The sequence below is a fragment of the Pantherophis guttatus genome, chromosome 2, assembly GCF_059756535.1.
Source record: "Pantherophis guttatus breed Tessera chromosome 2, ASM5975653v1, whole genome shotgun sequence".
In the NCBI taxonomy this organism is placed as follows: domain Eukaryota; kingdom Metazoa; phylum Chordata; class Lepidosauria; order Squamata; family Colubridae; genus Pantherophis; species Pantherophis guttatus.
The window spans coordinates 219994749-220014922 of record NC_142064.1 but is presented as its reverse complement, the minus strand read 5'-3'; the positions used below and the strand labels follow the sequence as shown (position 1 = coordinate 220014922).

At 36.4% G+C, this 20174-nt stretch overlaps 1 protein-coding gene across 3 annotated transcripts in view; it reads right to left on the bottom strand.

Annotated features, from left to right (window-relative positions):
- Positions 1-20174, bottom strand: part of CACNA2D3 (calcium voltage-gated channel auxiliary subunit alpha2delta 3) — a 563616-nt gene that overhangs the window by 110634 nt on the left and 432808 nt on the right. For 2 of the 3 annotated variants that reach the window (XM_060688326.2, XM_060688327.2), the window contains 3 exons: positions 14409-14480; positions 13194-13274; positions 8914-8988 (listed from right to left, as the gene is read on the bottom strand). In XM_060688326.2, coding sequence (XP_060544309.2) covers positions 8914-8988; positions 13194-13274; positions 14409-14480 — 228 coding nt within the window. The remainder of the gene's footprint in view (positions 1-8913; positions 8989-13193; positions 13275-14408; positions 14481-20174) is intronic. The other variant, XM_060688328.2, reaches the window with a different exon arrangement.

The window sequence follows — 20174 nt, the reverse complement described above, 5'->3', positions numbered from 1 at the left end:
ATGGCTTCTAAGCTTGATATATTTTTATTTTGGGGAAGGATTTATGAAATCCCTGCCAAAGATTTAGGATTTGGAAGCACTTAGTCCATGCTGTTGCCACCTCCATTTCCCCTACACATAAATGTATCCATGGAAATTATCAGGCACTGAGCTCAACTTGGATGAAGCTTTTTAAAAATGAAACAAATTTTTTTCTTAAAGAAAATGCATCATCGTGGTGGCGGCGATAATAACAGCAATAGCAATAATAATCTAACAATCTTCAAACTATCCTTGATTCAACTATCTGAGACTAAATACGACTTGCTTCTGAGAACGCATGAAATATGGCTAGGGCTAATTTATGCAGCATGATCCTAAATTTATATTCTCAAAATAAAACCATATTTTGATAGGCTTACATCCAGGTAAATACACATTGGATATAGCTTTAATGCTGAATGCTGAAGATGATCAAAGAAAAGAATTTTTATTCCTTGGGTACCATATCCGGATGTTCTTAGATGTATTTGGAAATGATATGACAAAAGTTCCCAGTGATCATAGGAAAAAGACTAATCAGAACTGTTTGCATATCAAAACAATAATAAGCAAATCCTAAAGTTAAAATAGGTAAATGAGAGCTTCTGAGATAGAAGAAATAGAGTCTTGGGGAAAACTGCATGAATTAAATGCCCACAGATAACCATAGATTTTAAAAATACAGAAGGTACACTGTACACTGTAATTTACAGTAACAGTGGTTATACTGTATTTCCAATTTCCTATCACCTACCTCCTCCCACTTATGATTGTATGACTGTAACCTTGTTGCTGGTATCCTTAAGATTTATATTGACTGTTTTCCTGTGACTATCATTAAGTGTTGTACCTTATGATTCTTGACAAATGTATCTTTTCTTTTATGTACACCGAGAGCGTATGCACCAAGACAAATTCCTTGTTTGTCCAATCACACTTGGACAATAAATAATTCTATTCTATTCTATTCTATTCTATTCTATTCTATTCTATTCTATTCTATTCTATTCTATTCTATTCTATTCTATTCCATTCCATTCCATTCCATTCCATTCCATTCCATTCCATTCCATTCCATTCCATTCCATTCTGTATTTCCAAAAAGTTATCAACTGGATATATCAAAAGAAGCACACTGATTCACAGAATAACTAGGGTATAAATCCCTGCCCAGCAGTAGTGGGTTGCAAATCCCATTGCTACCGGTTTTCTCATGAGCACGCAGAAGTGTCCAGGCAGGTGGTCGGAGCCTCCCGCTGGCGCTGCTACCGGTTCACCCAATCCACAACCCACCACTGCCGCCCAGGAAATATGATACGCAGGATGCAATGTTGTTCCCACTTCTGCCTTTCCTTTCCTAGCCTAAGAGAGAAAATCAGGGAAACAGCAAAAGAGCCTAATATTGCAAAAAGAGGCAACTTCATTATCCACCAGTAGATAAATTTAGTTCATGGTAGTGGGGTGGGAGGAATGTCATGTAAAGAAATGATTTTTAGTATTGAAGAAATGGTTAATAATAGAATGAAGAATAGTAGAAAGAACTCTGTTTAAGTACAGCAAGGATGGAACCAATCAAGAGTTTTGAAGTAGTGAATTTCTTGCATACCGTCCTTTTGATATGGCCAGCAGTATGGAACATAACCATGCACTGAAAACCAGGTGGGATTTTGGTTCTATAGAATGACTCACATTCACTGGAGAGAGGAGGAGGTGGGTGGAATCTAACGTGCTATCTTTTTTTTTTTTGGCCTGGGATAGTGTGCCAACATCATGTTGCTAAACTACATTTTGCCTAATCTATGAGGTTATTCATTCCAGCACTGATGCCAAAAAAGTAAACAAAAACAGGACAACAGATGAAGCTCTCTTCTGAAACTGTATGTGATTTTAATTATTTTCTGACCCTCTGACGCATGTGCCTCACTTACAGAACCTGTTGTGAAATGGCAAGTTCTGAACCCGAAGCATCATTTTATGTGTTTTTCTGACCTCGGTTGTACAGATGCCTCTCTTCAGTCCTAATAATTTTTGTATTAAAAGTCAATGGATTGGCTCTAAAGTGTTCCCTGTGCGAACAAAAGTTTTATGTTCATTTCAAATAGGAGTGAAATTTTTCCAGTGGAAATGTGGAAGACTATCATTGATCCTCTCTTTGACAACTGCCCAAACTGGTCCTCAGCTGCCAGGGAAAAATGTGTCCCACGACTGTCACTGGCCTGCGCTTGTTATTAATAGAGGAAAACAATTCTGAATCCTCTTGCTGGGTTTTTCATCTTTCTGCCTGATCCCACTTCTGAAACAAAGTAAAGTCAGGGAGCTAAGGGGAATATTTTAAAAAGCGCAGCCAATGTTACTGAGGAATGTTCCAAAATTTCAACATGAGTCAGAAAATGTCAGCTGGTTTAATAAGCTTAAGAATATACTGATTACTTCAAATTGCTGATGTTGATATATAACACCCTAAATGCTATAAGGCTTTAAAAAAAAAACAGAACCGTTATTTGAAACAAATATTCTTTCTAGTTCTTAGATTAATTTTCACTCCAATATTTTCCCCAAGTAGATAAAGCAGAATGGGGCTGGGGGCAGTAGTTCACAAGAACCAATTTTAAAAGGTTTCTGAAATTTTGCAAATTGATTGAGAGCAGAGCTGAACCACTATAGGAGATGAGTCTGAGGGAGGGGTCAAATGCATCATAAGTCACGAGTCCTTTCATTTCCACAAAAGATGTAAGTCTGTGAATACCTTATCTACCACCAAACTGCTTTGACCATTAGTAGTTCAGATTCTTGTAAAGAACTTAAACCTGCAATAAATCTTTATATCTGAACTGCCTTGACAGCCACTATGTCATACACATTGATCAGCTGTTCTGCAGCTAGTGACAGGGTAGCGACAACAGAATAACAGAGTTGGAAGGTACCTCGGAGGTCTTCTAGTCCAACCCCCTGCTCAATTAGGAAACTCTATAACAGCAGGGCCAATTCTTCAACATTTATCAGCATACCACAAGGTAGGGGCAAAATAACTTTTCTCTCTGAAGATGCTATAATTCTTAGACAATTAGGAAATCATGTTACTTGTTACTATATACATACTTCAGCAAAAGAAGAATTAAAAATACATTCTCCAACCCTATCTTCAATAAATGCTCTGAATGGTAGATTAACAATATTATGCTCAATTATTTAGTTCAATTACTATGCAATTCTAGCCTTCAACTCCCAGAACTCTCCAGCTCCAGGTGACTTAAAGTCCACACATCTTCAAGGTTGAGAAATGCTGCTCAGCAGTTATAGTTGAACTTGATGTGGGTTTTATCCAAGGCACTCTTTTCAAACAGAGTTGACCCACAACATACAGATACCCCAATAGTGAACCTATCCTTTAAATTACATGCTTCAGTGAAATATATTTTCCTGTAATTTGTTTGGAAATGGAGATTGAATGATATTGCTTTTCACAAAAATAATCATTTATTGAGGCATGCCTATTATGCTTTTTAAGACATGAGAAAAAAGTGACAGAATGTATTCAGATACCAACTTAAATACCGAGCTGCTAGTAAGGTAAAAGTCCACCACATAGTTTCATTGATGGAATAGATTCCATTTATGAGACAGAGAGATGAACATCCTACTGACTCCTGCAGCCCTCCTACCCAAAACTTTTTCCAGTGAGGACCTCAAACCTCCAGATCAGCTTTCAAGGCCAAAAAAGGTTGCAGGAAAGAAAGAGGAAAGATGCAGGGTTTAATGCCTCTTTTTTCCAGCTGTGCTCCATATTATATTACATTATTATATTCAGATTTGTAATACAAGAACAGACCTATAACTGTGATAAAATTGTTGGCTGCCTGCTGTATCACTGAGCTTCTGATTCTGCTTTCCTCTTATATATGTATGTGTGTGGGGTGGGATGGGGGGAAATGGCTTTGTGTGTGTGTTAAATATATATCTTTTTTTTCAAGGCTACTTCTTTGGACCGTGGAAACATTTCCTGTTAATATTTCCATACTACATCCAAGCAGAGCTTTTAAATGTAGCAGAAAGTGAAACATATAGAGTTTCTGTTTCCTTATTGCTATTTTTTTTTGTAAAAAAAAAATGCCAGTGGGGTTTTGTTTCTGCATTTTAATAATACTGTATTTTGCAGTAAAGAGAAACACATTCAATTCAAGTCTTAACTTTCACTTTTTACATAAACACAATATATTCAAAACATGTATGATTTAAAGTTGTGTGTGTGTGTGTGTGTGTGTGTGTGTTTTGAATAATGGCTCTGTCTGTTTGGATTCTGGTGAAGGCTCTGCCAGACTCACTAGATGGTTATAGATGGCAGTGTTATGCTGCCCTCTAATGTCACATTCTATACAGTTCATCCCTGGCACTAATAATCCTCTATGGAGAACAGGGATTCATTCAGTTAATGTCTACCTCTTTTCAATATTAGAAGATACAGATGCGTAAATGATTAATACAGGTGCATTAACTAAATTTCACTAATCTGGGATGCTTTCTCATTACAGACGTAATCTACAGAACATTGATTCCATTGAATAATTATATAAAGATACAGTTTATAATCGTAGCAGGGACCAAATCTTCAACAGGGTTACTCAGGTATAAAATAAACAGAAAGTTTGTTAAAAATGTCACTTGATTTCTGGATATAGAACCGCAGTCTTTCTCCATCTGGTGTCCTCCAGCTGTCTTGTATTCTAACACTTATAGTAATCCATAGCCAACATGGGTTTTGGAAAACATCAGTTTGAAAAAGAAAGATACTTTTACTAAAATAATTTTATTCCAGCCATTTGTACCAAAGATTATATCATCTCTCAATGGACCATAAATGTTTATATTGGAAAATCAAGGATTTTTCTCAAATTCACTTCTTGTGTTTGACTAGAAGCCAGCCAGTATGGCCACCAGCAAGCAATGATGGAAGTTGATATATGTGGAAGTCACAAGGCAGGATGTTTGTTTTAGACCTGAGCATATCATATCACATTAGTGTTCAAATAATTAAACAGGAGCATTGTTAAATTGCTTTCATGAGCTCCACAACCTAGCACCTATTGGTCCCCCCCCCCCAAATTAGAATGGAACTGTAGGTCAATTACTGAACTGGCATTGTGTTTTCAGAGGAAAAAAATGAATCAGGTATTTGGCTACCCTTAGCATGTTACTTTTTTTCCCTTCATTTCTGTCTTGCTAATATTTTATTAAGCAAGGAACATAAACAAATCCAGTCCTCTAAATCCTAGAAACCGAACTGATGTGAAGGCAATTTTTGTGACGCAATTACTTCGTACATATAATGTCTTCTGAGCCAAAAGAAATTCAATTTCCCATGAAATAAACAATTCTAGTAATCACAGCACCACTTTAAACAAACAAACAAATTGTTGGTCATCAAATGGGAATTTCCCATCATTAGTTATCACTAGTAACAGTTTGATCATTGGAGTTCATTTCGCCAACTGCTCTTCATGCCAGAAGCATCTCTGGGCAACATAACTTACTGGAACCTTCTTTAGCGTGAGAGTCTCCAGATGGTCTGGAATTACAATTCCCAGAATTCCCAGCAACTATGAGTTGGGAAGGGGAGAGTTACTCTCAACCTATTAGGAAGGCACCAGTGTAGATGATGCAACTTAGGTGCAGAGACTGCACCTAAGATGATGTTTATAGGGTGCATTTTCAACTTATGGGTCAATTTATCTAGGCAAGTAGAAATAGCATTACAATTAGACTTAGAATTAGATTTAATTAGAATTAGAATTAATTAGAATTAGATAGTGAATTCAAAGTTCCCGATTCTAAATTCATAACTTTATCTGTGATCTTTCTAGTGGAATGATTGTGTATGGTAACGAGCCAGAAATGTCAGTGATGTGAGGATAGAAAACATAACCACTTTTTCCCATTTTTTAAAAACCTGCTGTCATGAATTACATCATTTGCCAGCTAGTGCTGGATCATTTATTATTGTTAGAATACATTACATAGATCCCTCTGAAACAGGGAATTTATGCGATTTAATTTGTATAATGGCAAAACCATAAATAAAGAGAAGATGACAGAATAGGAACCCCTGTCTCTGTTGTAACTCCAATTTATCATGGCAATGATCCAATTCAAATTTATATTTGCATATTTCAATAGGCTTAAGGACATACAACCTAGTATTGGATCGAGGGTTTTGTGAGCATCTCAAAAGCATCAAAGAATTGATCTCCATAGTGGATATTATTCTAAGAAACAACATAACCTTCCTACTTCAAATTCCATTTTTCATTTCCTACTCTTTTATGACATTTTTTTTTAAAAAGAACACTGGTCAAAAGCTTGTTTAACAAGAAACTCTGTAGCCTAGCCAAATTGTCAAATAAAAAAATAGAACTTACTTGATATACAAGGACCATAACAATGTTCCAACAGGCTCTTGAACTATTATTCATAATGGTATGCCAAGCTGCAGAAATATACTGAAAGTCTCCTGTCCTAAAATGTTTCAGAACCATTCTCTCTTCTACTAAAGCAGCTTGTATCAAGGAGAGAAAGAAACAACCTAGAACTAAGGAGAAATTTCCTGACAATTAGAGTAATTAATCAGTGGAATGACTTGCCTGTAGGGGTTGGACTAGATTGATCTCCAAGGTCCCTTCCAACTCTGCTTTTCTGTTAATTCTGCACCCGGCTCTAACCATGGCTCCAATTTTTTTCTGCTATTTCTTCATATTTCTTTTCACTCATCCATGATCTAGCCACGCCATATTGGAAGTAGCCACTTGCGGTCACTACCTTTGGTTTCAGCTGTAGGAATCACATTTTGTTTCTGCAGAGACATCTGTCTGCATAATGCTCACCAATATTTTCTGTTTTGTATCTTTCATGCTGCTTTGTTGACAGGAATTATGTCATAATAATGACTGTTGCCATTACAATCATGTACATCCAGACGATTGCTCTAGTGCAGTGGTGTCAAAGTCATGGCATTACAGCATCGTCATGTGATGTACCGGGACTTTCCCCCCTTAACTAAACTGGACGTAGGCATGTCCATCACACATCCAGCCTGGGGGTTGGGAGTTTGGCAGCCCTGCTTTGGTGTGTTTGTTCTCCATGGCTATCCAGTAGCTACTCAGCCTCAAAGTCAGAAAAAGATGACACGGCCCCTTGCAGCCATCAGTACCATTCTCTTAAAGGCCTAACTGAAGATGGAGTTCATGTGTGATTTGGCTGCTTCCTCCCTCTTTAACATATGTTCCTTTACTTGTCAGCTGGGTTCATGAATTCAGCAATTTTTCACCCAGATTGTATTGGACACAGGTAGAGAGAAGAATTGTGCTGATAAAGAGATTGCATGAGACCCTTAGTCTCAGCTGGGAATCTTCACCTTTAACCTCCATGATATGGATGCAACAACTGAAGCCCTTCATGTCCAAGAAATGGTACAAGAGAAAGTTTTCAAAACTTTTTTTTTTTTTACAATAAGCTGGTACAAAAGCATATAATATTTTTCTTCAGTGTTGCTGCATTTTAAAATAGAACCATAGGAATACAGGAGGGAAATCTTGGCAGACTTTTTTGAGGTGTCCCAATAACATCTTTTAATCTCCTGACTGAAACTGCTAAAATGTTTAATATTAACTAAGCCAAATCCAAATGTTTAGAGGGATAAGGCTGCAATCATAGCTTATTATACAACAGAATCAAATGATTCCAAATGTATAATATGCAAGCATCCTTCTGATAAATATTCTTATTGCTTCTGTTAATTTATTATTAAATTCTGATGTTACATTATGTGTCCATCCTAAGAAACTAATATTTTATTAAATCCTTTAATGCCATTCTTTTAGTAACATTTGGTGGTGTTGAAACCCTTAAGAAATGTCTCTCTGTGTTTGTGTGTGTGTACACAAACCAAACTAAAGCGTATGCTACTCTTAAATAAGTATCAAAAGAACAGACACATCACAAAAACTGTTCTTATATCAGTTAACTAAGACATAGAAGTAATAGTAATAGAAGTGAATACAGGTAATCCTTGACTTACAATAGTTCATTTAGTGACCATTCAAAGTTACAACGGCATTGAAAAACAGTGCCTTATGACTGTTTTTCACACTTATAACTGTTGCAGCATCCCCATGGTCATGTGATTAAAATTTGGAAGCATGGCCACTGACTCATATTTCTGACAGTTGCAGTGTCCTGGGGTCATGTGATCCCCTTTTGGGTCCCCCTGACAAGCAAAGTCAATGGGGAAGCCTGATTTGCTTAACAACCAGGCTACCAACTTAACAACTTACAACAAGAAAGGTTGTAAAATGAGACAAAATTCACTTAACAAGTATTTTGCTTAGCAACAGAAATGTTGGGCTCAATTGTGGTTGTAAGTTGAGGACTACCTATATTGCTATTTTTATTTTAAACCCAGGAAAGATCCTTATTCTGTCTTTTTAAAGGAGGGGAGTGAGAGGGCTTGTATAACAGTTCTACAATTTATAAATTAGAGTCTACTTAAACATGACAAATAGGGGCTTTTAGCTGGAAGTACAGCATTCCATTTCTATGTAAGTGTACATAATTGCTGCAATTTATGGCTTTGCCTTTCTGCATTTTTAGGCGTCTGAGTCTTTAACTCTGCAACTTGCACTTGTCTGAATCATCAAACAATTCCCATTGTCATTTATGCTGGATCTCATACTGAAATCCCTGTAGCATTTACGTTAATCAACTATTTTTTGAAACAGTTTCCTGTAGAAGCAATAATATGTCCTTTTTTAAAAAAAAATAAATGCTACATTGGCTGTATGTTGAGAAAGCATAAAAATAATATTAAAAAAACCACCTTTATCGAGTATTTCATGATCTTACCAGAGGCCTCAGTTCAGGATGAGTCAGAATATATCCATTATTCGTAATTGCAAATGCATATCCGTGAATGCCTAGCTACAAGGAAGAACAAAAACAAGAACACATAGAATAAGTATGTCCTTTGAAAAGCAACAGGTGAAGTAGCTGCAACACAATCCCAGCAGGAGATTATCTTGCCTTTCTTCCCACTGGGATTTTCTAAGAAAAGTTCCCTGAAAATTCAATCTTTTATTGTTTTAACTTCAAACATACGGTTGATTTCTTTATTGCACTGGTTAGTTGCTTGTGTTTTCTAACTTTCAGCCTTCTCCAAAGAAAGTGGTCTGAATATTTTTTTTAATATTCTATTTTTAAGGTTGTTTCCTTCTTCCATCTAAGTTTTATTCCTTTCCTGAAAACCAATATGATAAATTCTGAGATTTTTGTCCCTGATGGTGACCTAGAAGTATTTTGATTATACAAATTACTTTTTTTGTTTTATCATTCCCACTCACAAGGATCAATGCAGAGATATCCAGTGTGGCCAGCTACCTTTGAAAATGAATCCTATTCAAAAAAAAAGAGAAATATTTAACTAGACCCTAACAGGTGACACCCACTACACGTCACCATACAACACTCTACATTCTGAGTGAATTTATTAGTGTCCATTGATATTGAAGCTCAGAAAAGTCCTAGAAACCATTTTGTCCACTTCACAGAAAAAGAGAGCTGGCTGTGGTAGCTAAATTAGAGAATTGCAGAAAAAGAGTGAATAATTAAATAATAATAATTTAAAAATAATTAATTGAGAGGAAGGAGAAAATAAAAAAAAGTTATTATTGGGTGGCATATGAAGGTTTTATTCTTTTTTTTTTAAAGAGTAATGTATGAATCATGGAGGAATAGGGTGGAAGCAAAGGATGGTTTGCAAAGCTAGAAAGGCTGAAATAATAAATATACTGAGTGGCCCTGGATTAAAGTAGATTAGACTCCTCATGGCTGCATTAAAATGCCATCTACCAGTTCTTAAACTGGCATAAAAGTATGCTAGCTTAACATTTACTTCCCAAAGGCTGAACTTCATTCTTGCTCAGTAACATGGCAGGTAAATGTCTCTGCCCTTAAAAACTGAATGCACAACAAAGGAAGCAACTAGTGGAGCCCTCTGATTTATTTTCCCCCTATATATCAGCAGTCTGGGTGGGGGACCATCTACAAAATACTCTACACCCATCTTCATTTTATTTTATTTTATTTATTAAATTTGTATTCCGCCCATCTCGCCAGAGGCAACTCTTTAAAAGACGTCTCAACTTTTCAGGAAGAGGGAAGACTTAGTAACTTTTGCTTTACCTCCCACAAAACAGTGTGGGTGGGCTAATCAGAAGTGGTGGGAAATATTTAAAGAATGAACTGACATTTGGTGGGGTAACAGATGCTTTTATGAATAATTTGCTTCAGTAAATTGAGAGAATGACAAAAACAAGGGGCCAAAACTTAACCCAATTAGAACTACACCTTTGATCTTAAAAGCCTGAGAAAGAGCAGAAGAAGGGAAAAATGGGTTGAGAATTTCCTGCTTTACCAAGCGATTTCCACCTCACTAAGAATCATTAGCCTAGAGTGAGTGGGGGATCCAGAAGAATAGTTGTGAGGTGCGGTAAGAACAGAGGCAACCAGGCTTCCTAGTTTCTCCCTTAAAGCCCTACAGGAAAGAAAATGTTGCTTCTGACAAGCAGCCAGGAGGGACCCAAGCCATTTGGCTCCTAGAGCTGCAGAGAAGCAGAAGCCCAAGTTCATGGCTTCTTCTCAAGCTTGTTATCTCTCCAAACATCAAAGACAAAATTAGTTCTATTGTTTCTTTAAAAAGTACTCTTAACATTTACAGCAGCCTAATTAAAAAAGAGGGTGCACTATTATCTGCAGCCTTTCTCAGTCAGCCTGAAGATGGAGTGTAGGAAACAGCTGATTGCACCCAACTTGTGTACCCAGATACATCCAACTTGTGTACACAGATACATCCAAAGGTTAGTGCTCTATTAAGAGAAGATTAATTTAAAAACAGGTCTAGTATGATTTCCAGTATACTGGGAAATAAGCTTATCTCAAAGAAATGCTTTTTGTCAAAAGAAGTAATAAGTTTTAACATCTTTTACCTGTGTTTTAATTAAGCCTTATTGCCTCTTGATCTTTTGTGGTACAGGTAGGTCACTCTATATAACTTGAGGCTGTTTCCCAGAAGATTTATTTTCATTTAATTTTATGAGCTGAAAAAGTTGCATGCATTTTTGTAAACCAGGTTTGGTATATTTTAACTCTTCCTTTCTCTCTTATTTTCCGAACAACAATTGAGCTGCAGTGGCACAGTGGTCTGCAGTACTGCAGACTACTTCTGCTGACTGCTGGCTTCCTGAAATTTGGCAGTTCAAATCTCACCATGCTCAAGGTTGACTCAGCCTTCCATCCTTCCAAAATTGGTAAAATAAGGACCCAGATTGTTGGTGACAATATTTTGACTTTGTAAACTGCTTAAGAGAGGGCTGTAAAAGCACCACGAAGTGGTATATAAGTCTAAGTGCTATTGCTATTTGGATTTATTTATCTCTTGCACTTCTTGGAAGACAGGCAATGGCAATAATAAATATTAAGCAGAGGAAGGATGGTAGAGCCTGGTTATTTAGACCTAGTAGGCTTCTGGAATAGAAGCTCTGGAATCTCCAATGTTTTATTCTAGCTGTGGCCTAGCTGGGCTGCTACACAATTTATTGACATTGGATAATAAACACAGATCAGAAGTTTAGTTTTGGGATCTTTGCCATTAAATTCAATGATACTTACCAGTGCATAATTAATATAAAACATTAATTTAAAGTAAGTTTTAATATATATATTGGGGTTAAGACAAAGAAGACTTGATATCTGGACTGCATTCCATAGATCTCCAGAATGCAACATCACAAATGAACAATGGAGCTTGTTCTGGGTGGCAAGGCAATCACTTTTTCCCCATAGGAATACTGTAAGATTTATGTGGGAATTTTTACTTTTTCCCCCCTTCTGAGTTTTTCCACTTCATGTTATAAGGAAATAATCTGATATGAATAAAAATAAATTTCCAATTTCAGACCTAAGAGAGGTATGGGAAATAATCTAAAATGATATGGTGTTATATTAGCCCTAGAAGTTTAGGCATAATCAAATTTAGCACTATACTTATTTCACTAAAAATCCCATTCTATTTGACAATGCTTCTCTTACACAGCTGAATGCACTCATTGATTGCAATAAATGTACCTCCAGATCAATGATGTGCAGTCGTTAAAACATCCCTTGGTGGAAAACTCACTGTTAATAGCTTTCACAGATGTTCTGCATAACCCAGCTTTACCCCCAGGATGCAGAAATGATCTAAAACCTGCTGAGAGGAGTCCCCCCCCCCCCCGGTAAGTTATTTTGTTGTGGATTTTTATACAATGAGAATACAGCTCTGTTCTAAAATTCTCTGATTAAGCATAAAAGTGATAAAATGTTTCAAAACAATGTTTAGCTCAATGATTTTAAGCTAACCCACCTGTCCTGATCAGGCACATTTTAAAATAGTGATGTCAGGAGTGTCCACAGAGTGAGGTCCAAAGCTACGTAAAGGCATTCTTATTTTATTGCCATTTACACCAAACAGCTGGAATTCTGGTAAGCTGCCAGAGTATAGAAGTCTTAATAAAACTGATCTTTGGAGAAACTGAAAAAATTGCCCAAATGTGAAAGAGTTTATGTTTAAAAACAAAACTCCTTTAAAGGATATCAGTAATCATTTCCATGCAGTAAACTACAATGTGATTTCATATCTAAGGTATGAAAAGAATTTTCTGATTCCATAACAGTATTTTCGGATGTGATCTCTAAATGTAACTTTCTCAGACAACATTTGTGCTTTATTTTTCATAAGAAGGTAGCATCTATTACAGTGACCGGCAAAGAAGTGGATCAGTTGGAAAAGTGAAGTTGATGCTGCTGAAATTTAATAGAATTTGATGCACCATTATAGAGTGAGCACATGTCTTCAGAGAGTATATAAGATCACAGCCCAGCAGTAATCATGTCAGTCTTGCGCAAGACATTGTACAGTGGCTTCTACAAGTAGAATGGACTTGTTTGCTTCTACCAGTTTTCTTTTGTGATAAAAGCAATTCTTTTCATAGAAGTGTTTCTTTCGACCTAGCTCTATACATTTTTATATTTACAATTCTACAAATACAATTAACTTTGACTAAGTAGCAGTTTACAAATGGATAAGTTACCTTGTATTTTGGAATTGCCTTCAGAAGTTCTTTCACTGGAACATCTGTGCCCACAACTCCCAGGAGAATGCCTTTTGATCTCTATTTTAAAATAAATATATATTTAATATTGGGTCAATAAACAATTAAAGTCAGAGGTTTCAACCAATCAGTTTAATCCCACCTGGATTAAAACTGCACCAAGGAATACATAAAAAGAATGTCTCTATCAGGCCGACTGAGCCGAAAAACTGGAGAGAGAGAGAGAGAGAGAGGGGGGGGGGGGGGCAAGGGGGCGTGTCTAAGAATTTACGACTCAGTCTCTGGGCAGATCCGACTGTAGCAACCCATTCCTGGACTATTCCGCAGCTACACTGGAGAACCGTAGATGATATGCAACATTTCAGCTGATAAGGACGCTTTCTGTTAAACTCTTTGAGTCTGGAAGTGTATCATGGAAAAACGTTGCATGGAACTATGCAATTTACTTTGGTTTCTCTTCAGATCGTATAACTCTTTCACCTTTTATGGAAATGTGCAACTTACTTCCCCAGCCTCCTGATCCTGCTAACTGATACCTCAAAGGGAAGTATTAAGTAAAAAGCAGTTTAAAAAGTTAGAAACGAAGCAGAATGTTAAAAACATATTAAAACTTTGTTGAACTTATTTTTTCCTTAGGCAACTTTATACCATAAATGCAGACATTTGTTCTAATCAAGAATTCTATAGGAACAAAAATAAACGTGCATGCATTTGTGTTTATGTATATATGTATAGTTGATTGTGTATATGTGCAGGGTGCTACTACAGGCAAGAGTTTTATACAGCCAGATACTGTATAATGAGTTCAGATGTTTGAGACATAATGCAAATAATCTAGGAGCAGTTAACATGCTTACATGTAATTGAAACAAATAATTTTCAAACTTTTATAACAATTTTTAGGTTTTATATCCTGTTTGATATATTCCCTTTCCCTTTTACAAGCTTCAATAAACATGCAAATAAAGAGCTTGGCATTCTCAATTTTGTGCTTCATGAATTCATGACACTATATTTCAAAAAGTATTTAATGCTCATTCGTATTAACAATGTGTGCTTTTATTTCAACAGCAAATATATGGGGAAACAGCAGAATCAAACTGAAATACCCATGATTTCATCAAGCCATTCAAATACTGTATGTGCTAGTTTAAAAGCTTTCATTTTCCAGCCGATGACTGTGGGAATACTTACAGTCTCATTTTGCTTACTAAATACTGGCATGGCAACAGTGGTCATCAAAACCAATCCCTGATCGTCAGCAAGCTATGTTTTTAAAAAAAAAGATCAAGAGAACACAAACTAAGGTCACGATCAAGCCACAGCAATGAAGACATTCAAAGGAAGAGACTTCTGATTTATTAAAATAATAGCATTTAAGTATAAACCTAGGTTGCATTGTTCTGGGGCATTTCAAAAGGGCTAAGGCTCTAATAAAAAGTCTTCTCTTTAAAGAAAGAAAACACTTGGTGATAGTTCATTCATCTGTTGGATATAAGATGAAAATTTTGTATTCATTTTCTGGACATTTGGTTTCTCATAGGAAACCACATCCCACCCCCCTAATAATCACACCACTGCAATAAAAAACCATGGGGCATTAATGACATCAGTCTTCAGCTGGTTTCTGCATTCTGTTATTGATGAACAGCACGACCACAGAGAAATCACTGTAATTTTGGTAACCTTGAATTCTCAAAATGAGCAATGTTAAAACGAGTAGATGATAATCTTGCTAACCTCGGCAAACTCCCGGCTCACAGATTGAATTATTCAGGCGAATGCAAATGTCAGGCAAATTCCAGATAAATAGAAAAGCATTTCTGCATAGTGACTGAACCCAACTCCAATTTGGTTTCCACTGTCAGTCAGTCTAAAGCTTGGACCCATTTAAGATATACATTGTAATTAAACATGTAGTAATTCCATATTAAGATTGCAAGTAGTTGATATAAAAAAGGGGGGGAATTTTTTCTTTACAGAATTAATGGTTGATGAACTTTTCTGAAGCTGTTCCTAAAATATAAGATAGAGTTTTTCTTATATGATTTTCCAAATCCCAGGAGGTTTGTCTGGCCTTAGTATGATTTAAGTATTGCAAATGTAAACTATGGTATATTGTGTGAGACAAGCACAAAACTAAAAACCCATGACTAGATATTAGATACTTCACTATAAAATACATATGTAAGAAAAAAGTTTTACTCATTAATCTTCTACTACCAGCAATACTATTCTATCGCTGGTAGTAGAAGAGTAAAATTAAAGCCTTCACATACAGTATGAACAAAAATGGATTGCGGTAGGAAAACATTTCTCTGGGATTTTTTATTGCCTCAAGAATTTCTTTCACACACAATTCTTACATAGGTCTTCCACAGCTTCTTCCACCCATTCCATCTATTTTTATTACATCCACAGCTGGTAAAATCAGCAGGTTTTGTCGCTTGTATTATTCCAACTAGAAGCATTAAGTTGTACTTGGGCATCCCAAAACAAAAATTGCCAATTCACAAAATATTTCCATATAGTTGTTTATAAGTACAAATGATGCTCTTAAAATAATTGCTGCAATGTGAATGTAAGTAAGTTTAACCATATTGGGAATGGCTTGGATTAGGTGACCTAATCCAGAGAAACATGAGGGCTTGAGCTCATTCCAAGAAACCAATACGAGTAACCATTGTAATTCACATGAAGATAAAATAAGAGAAGGAAAAGTGTATTCTCATGTTCAAAATTCTGTTACTATAGCTATACTAATAAAGTTAGTTTTAGATCTATATGGCAATGGTTTCTTAATGAGGTCTACCTTATAGGGCTGACATCAAGAGAAATTCCAAAGTTATCCTGCTCTCCCTACCTTTGGCTCATGATAATTTAAAACTCCCTGGGCTGCCCTTCAAATCCTTTTTAAAGAACAAATTGAACATTGGAGTTTCGCAGGAAGAAGGAAGGAGCAAAGTTGATGTTCTGAGACGTTTTTTAATTTTTATTTTGAGCTTCATCTGAAGACATCTGAATAACTGCTTAACTGCAGAGGTTGTGTCTTGAATAGCTACTTTCTACTTGGCCAACTTCAGGGAAGAATAAATTCAGTTCCAACTGTGATCCTCTAAAAAGTAAACATGAGGATGAATGGACATGAGTTCTCAACTGGAAGTTTCAATACTTGTGATATGTTTCTTTTTCAACTAGAAAAAACAAACCACCTGACATATTTGTAGTAAATGCAAACTGGTAGCAATCTTCAAAGAAAAAGTTAAAGGACTGCAGCAGCAAGTGGCTATAGTTTAGCTGATGAGAAGGGATAAAAGATTTCTTAGCTTAAAGAAAAGAGATATTACACAAAATAATAGTTGATGCAATTCTCCATAAAACAAGAAGAGAATAAGTCTGGTGCAGAAAATATTCTTCACTGTAGCAACCCAGAAAGAGTTTTAATAAACATTTAATAAAGAGACACTATAAAGAGAAGGAGAGTTGGTGGCTCTCTAAATGCCAGAGAAGATGCCTTATAAGAAAGAAGAGTTACAGTGGTTGGTGAGTCACTCCTATAAGGAATGTATAAAATGCAATATACAGTATGCTGCTGGATACTAGATTCACTGTCAAATGTGCTATCTGCAAGGAGCTAAAATCAGGATGTAATAGAATGACTTCCAGGAATTCTCAAGTATAATTATCCCCTTCCTATTAATAAATGTGGGAACCAGTAATACTTCAGAGAGCAGCCACAACTACTGGTATATCCCCAAAGATTTTAACAAAACATTGAAAGAAAGGTTAAGCCCTGGGGGCTCAGGTGATTCTCAGTTTATGGAAGAGACCTGAAAAAAAGAAAAAGGAATACTGCAAATCAATGACTATCTACACAAATGATATTGATAGGAAAAAAAAAAAAGACTCCTGGGACCACAGCTTGAGTTATCCACGTGATGGTCTGTGGGCATGAGAATTTCACAAAGAATGATTAAAACAAATATTTAGCCACAGTCATGCTAGTTTGATTTAAGGAGACATCAAATCCTGTGAGTTCCGGAAATAAAGAAACAGAAAATAGGATCTCTGATGAACATTTGCACATAGTAGAAAGTAGGGTCATTACAAAAATGGGTCACTCAGTGAAATATCAGAAGGAATACTGGCTCTTAAACCTTGTAGTTTTCAGTATCTAAACAGCGAGGTTCAGCATCTGGGAGTAACAAGAGAAGCCCTAAGCTTTGAAAAATTAAATGTAACTTAATTATTTTAAGAGATTCACTAAGATGATTCCCTTGATTTAATATAGAACTAGAAGGATACAATATGTTAAAAAAAACAAAATGAGAAGAAACAGAAAAAGAAGAGTTGTGATAAATGTTGAAAATGCCTAGAAAATGTTCAGAAATCAAAATGAAAGAACTTGACAATGTTGCAGAGGTTCAAACAAAAACAATTCTGGTGTTTATTATTCCTATTTATTCAAATAGCAATAAAAACTGGCTGGTGGTTTGGCCCAATTCAGAGCAATGTTTTTTAAAAAAGAAGATCCAGTAAGCTGTGCACCAGTCAGTCTCACATAATACCAGTAACAGAAAGGATTCTAGGGTTGATCATCAAGCCCTTTAAGCATTTGAAAACAATGCATAATTGCAAGTAATTAGAATTGGTTTGTCAGGAACACATTTTGCTTGAATAGCTTTATCTCATTTTTTGATCAGGGAATTTTCTTAATAGACTTTAGGAATGTTGTAACTGCAATATATCTTGATTGCAGCAAAACATTCAAGAAAGTACCTCCTGAAACCGTACATACCAAACTAATCCAGTTTGGGATGGATGGCACCACAATTAAGTGAATAAAGAAGAGGCAGAAAATTGTATTAAAGTGATCTCATCAAATTAGAAATTGGATTTCAAATAAAGGTGCAGTCTTGGATTTTTTTACTCTTCACTATTTTTATTAAGTACCTAAAAGAAAAAAGTGAAGGCATGCCCCATCCAACCTGCAGGCTATACAAAACTGAGTGGGACAGTTAATACCCTAAAAAATAGAAATTAGAATAAAAATGAAGTACACAGTTGAGGAATGAGTTGAAAATAAAATAATGTAACTTAACAGAACATTCCAACGTTCTGCACCCAATAGAAGTAGATCCTCTTCTATTGCTATAGTTAACTAAGTAATCAAAGAAACTTATATGGCTGCCCAACTCCCATATTTTGACACTAGGACTAGGTGGTTTATGACATTTAAAAAAATCCAAATCATAAAACCCATAAAATCCCACCCACTCACAGTGATAAATAAATCATACGAAACACCTGATTGGCTCCATATAGCCCTGGGGGAGGGGAGGGGCAGGCCTGAACACAGAACCATGTTTTCAAGGCCTTCTGGAAAAATAAAAATAAGTGGGAACCAATCTTCTTTCTGGAGGAATATTTCATAGGGAGAGAGCTACCACTGGAAAGGCCCTTTTTCTTGGTCCCACCAGATGTATTTCCCTAGTACCTGGGACCTGCAACATACCCTGCCTCCCCCACTCCCCTGGCGCATCACTAGATCTAAATGGAGTCCTTCAAATACCCTGGCTCCAAGTATGTAGGGATTTAAACATGATAACCAGCACAATTTTTGCAAAAGAGTTGATGCCTGAACAAATCTTGGCTTCCACAAAACTATGCAGACTGATGTATTTTGAACCACCTGAAGCTTCTGGATACTATTCAAGTACATCCCCATGTAGAGCATATTACAATAGTCCAAATAAGAGGTGAACCAAGACATAGATGACTGTGACAAGGTGTTGGTCCAGATAGGGGTGTAACTGGCCCACCTCTCACAGTTGTGTGAAAGCTCTCATGGTCACACCTTGAGTAGAAGTTGTAAATCCAGGAGAATCCTCAAATTACACACTAGGTCTCTCTGGGGCAGGGCAATCTCATTCACGATCAAAGATGGCAATTTTCCAAGAACCAAGAAAAGGTGGTTGCAGCATCACTTAATTCAAAACAGGCAGTGGTACCCAACTGAGTATCATCTGCACACTGATGATATCTCACCCCATGATGCTGGATGATCTTATACAGCAGTTTGAAATAAATGACAAATAGGAGCAGAAAAAGTACTGACCCTTGAGCAATCCTGCAAAACAGGAGTCATATGTCAGACCTCTCCCCTCCCCTCCCTCCCCGGATCATCACTAACTGAAAATAGCCTGAGGAAGGAAATTAACCAGGAGAACACAATGCCTCTCCCCACCCCCACCCCGGCCATCCAGAGCCATGCACATTGTTATGCACTTAGAAAATGTATGATAACTATGGAAAATATGGACACCTGATTTAGTAATATGAAAAAATGATTTATACCACTCAAACATAGGGATTTTCCCCCCAGGTTAGATTTGGCAGAATTAGTTTTATTACATTAGTCATATAGCACAGAAGTCCCCAACCTTTCTGGCAATTTTTCCATGGACCGGGAGAAGGATCTGTGGAAAGACATTTTTTCCATAGGGTGGGAGAAGGATGGTTTCACTTTTGCTTGCTCACCTTAAAAGTTCAAGATTTGCAAAAGATATTTGTAAATTCTACTGCCTGAGCAATTTATGATCCATTCCTACATAAATTGAAGCAAAATGATCTTTCACATGGTCTCTGTCTGCAACGGGCCATAAACATCAATATTTCTAGTAATTGTGAATCATTGGATTTCAAATATTAATATAATATTTAATGCAATTTGTTTGTGTCATTGTCAATACAATTTTATTTTTATTTTGAGGTCTTCTGCATTCCAACCTCAAATGGAAGGATGTGTGTTTGTCCTTTGAAATGGAAGAATAATTAGATTAAACGTACTAACAAAGTCCAGATTCTTCCACCCTATTGCTTTGATTCTTAAAGGCAAACATATTGCTGCTTCATCTTAAGTGCTTTCATGAAAGGGTATTTTCTTACATTTCATGAGGC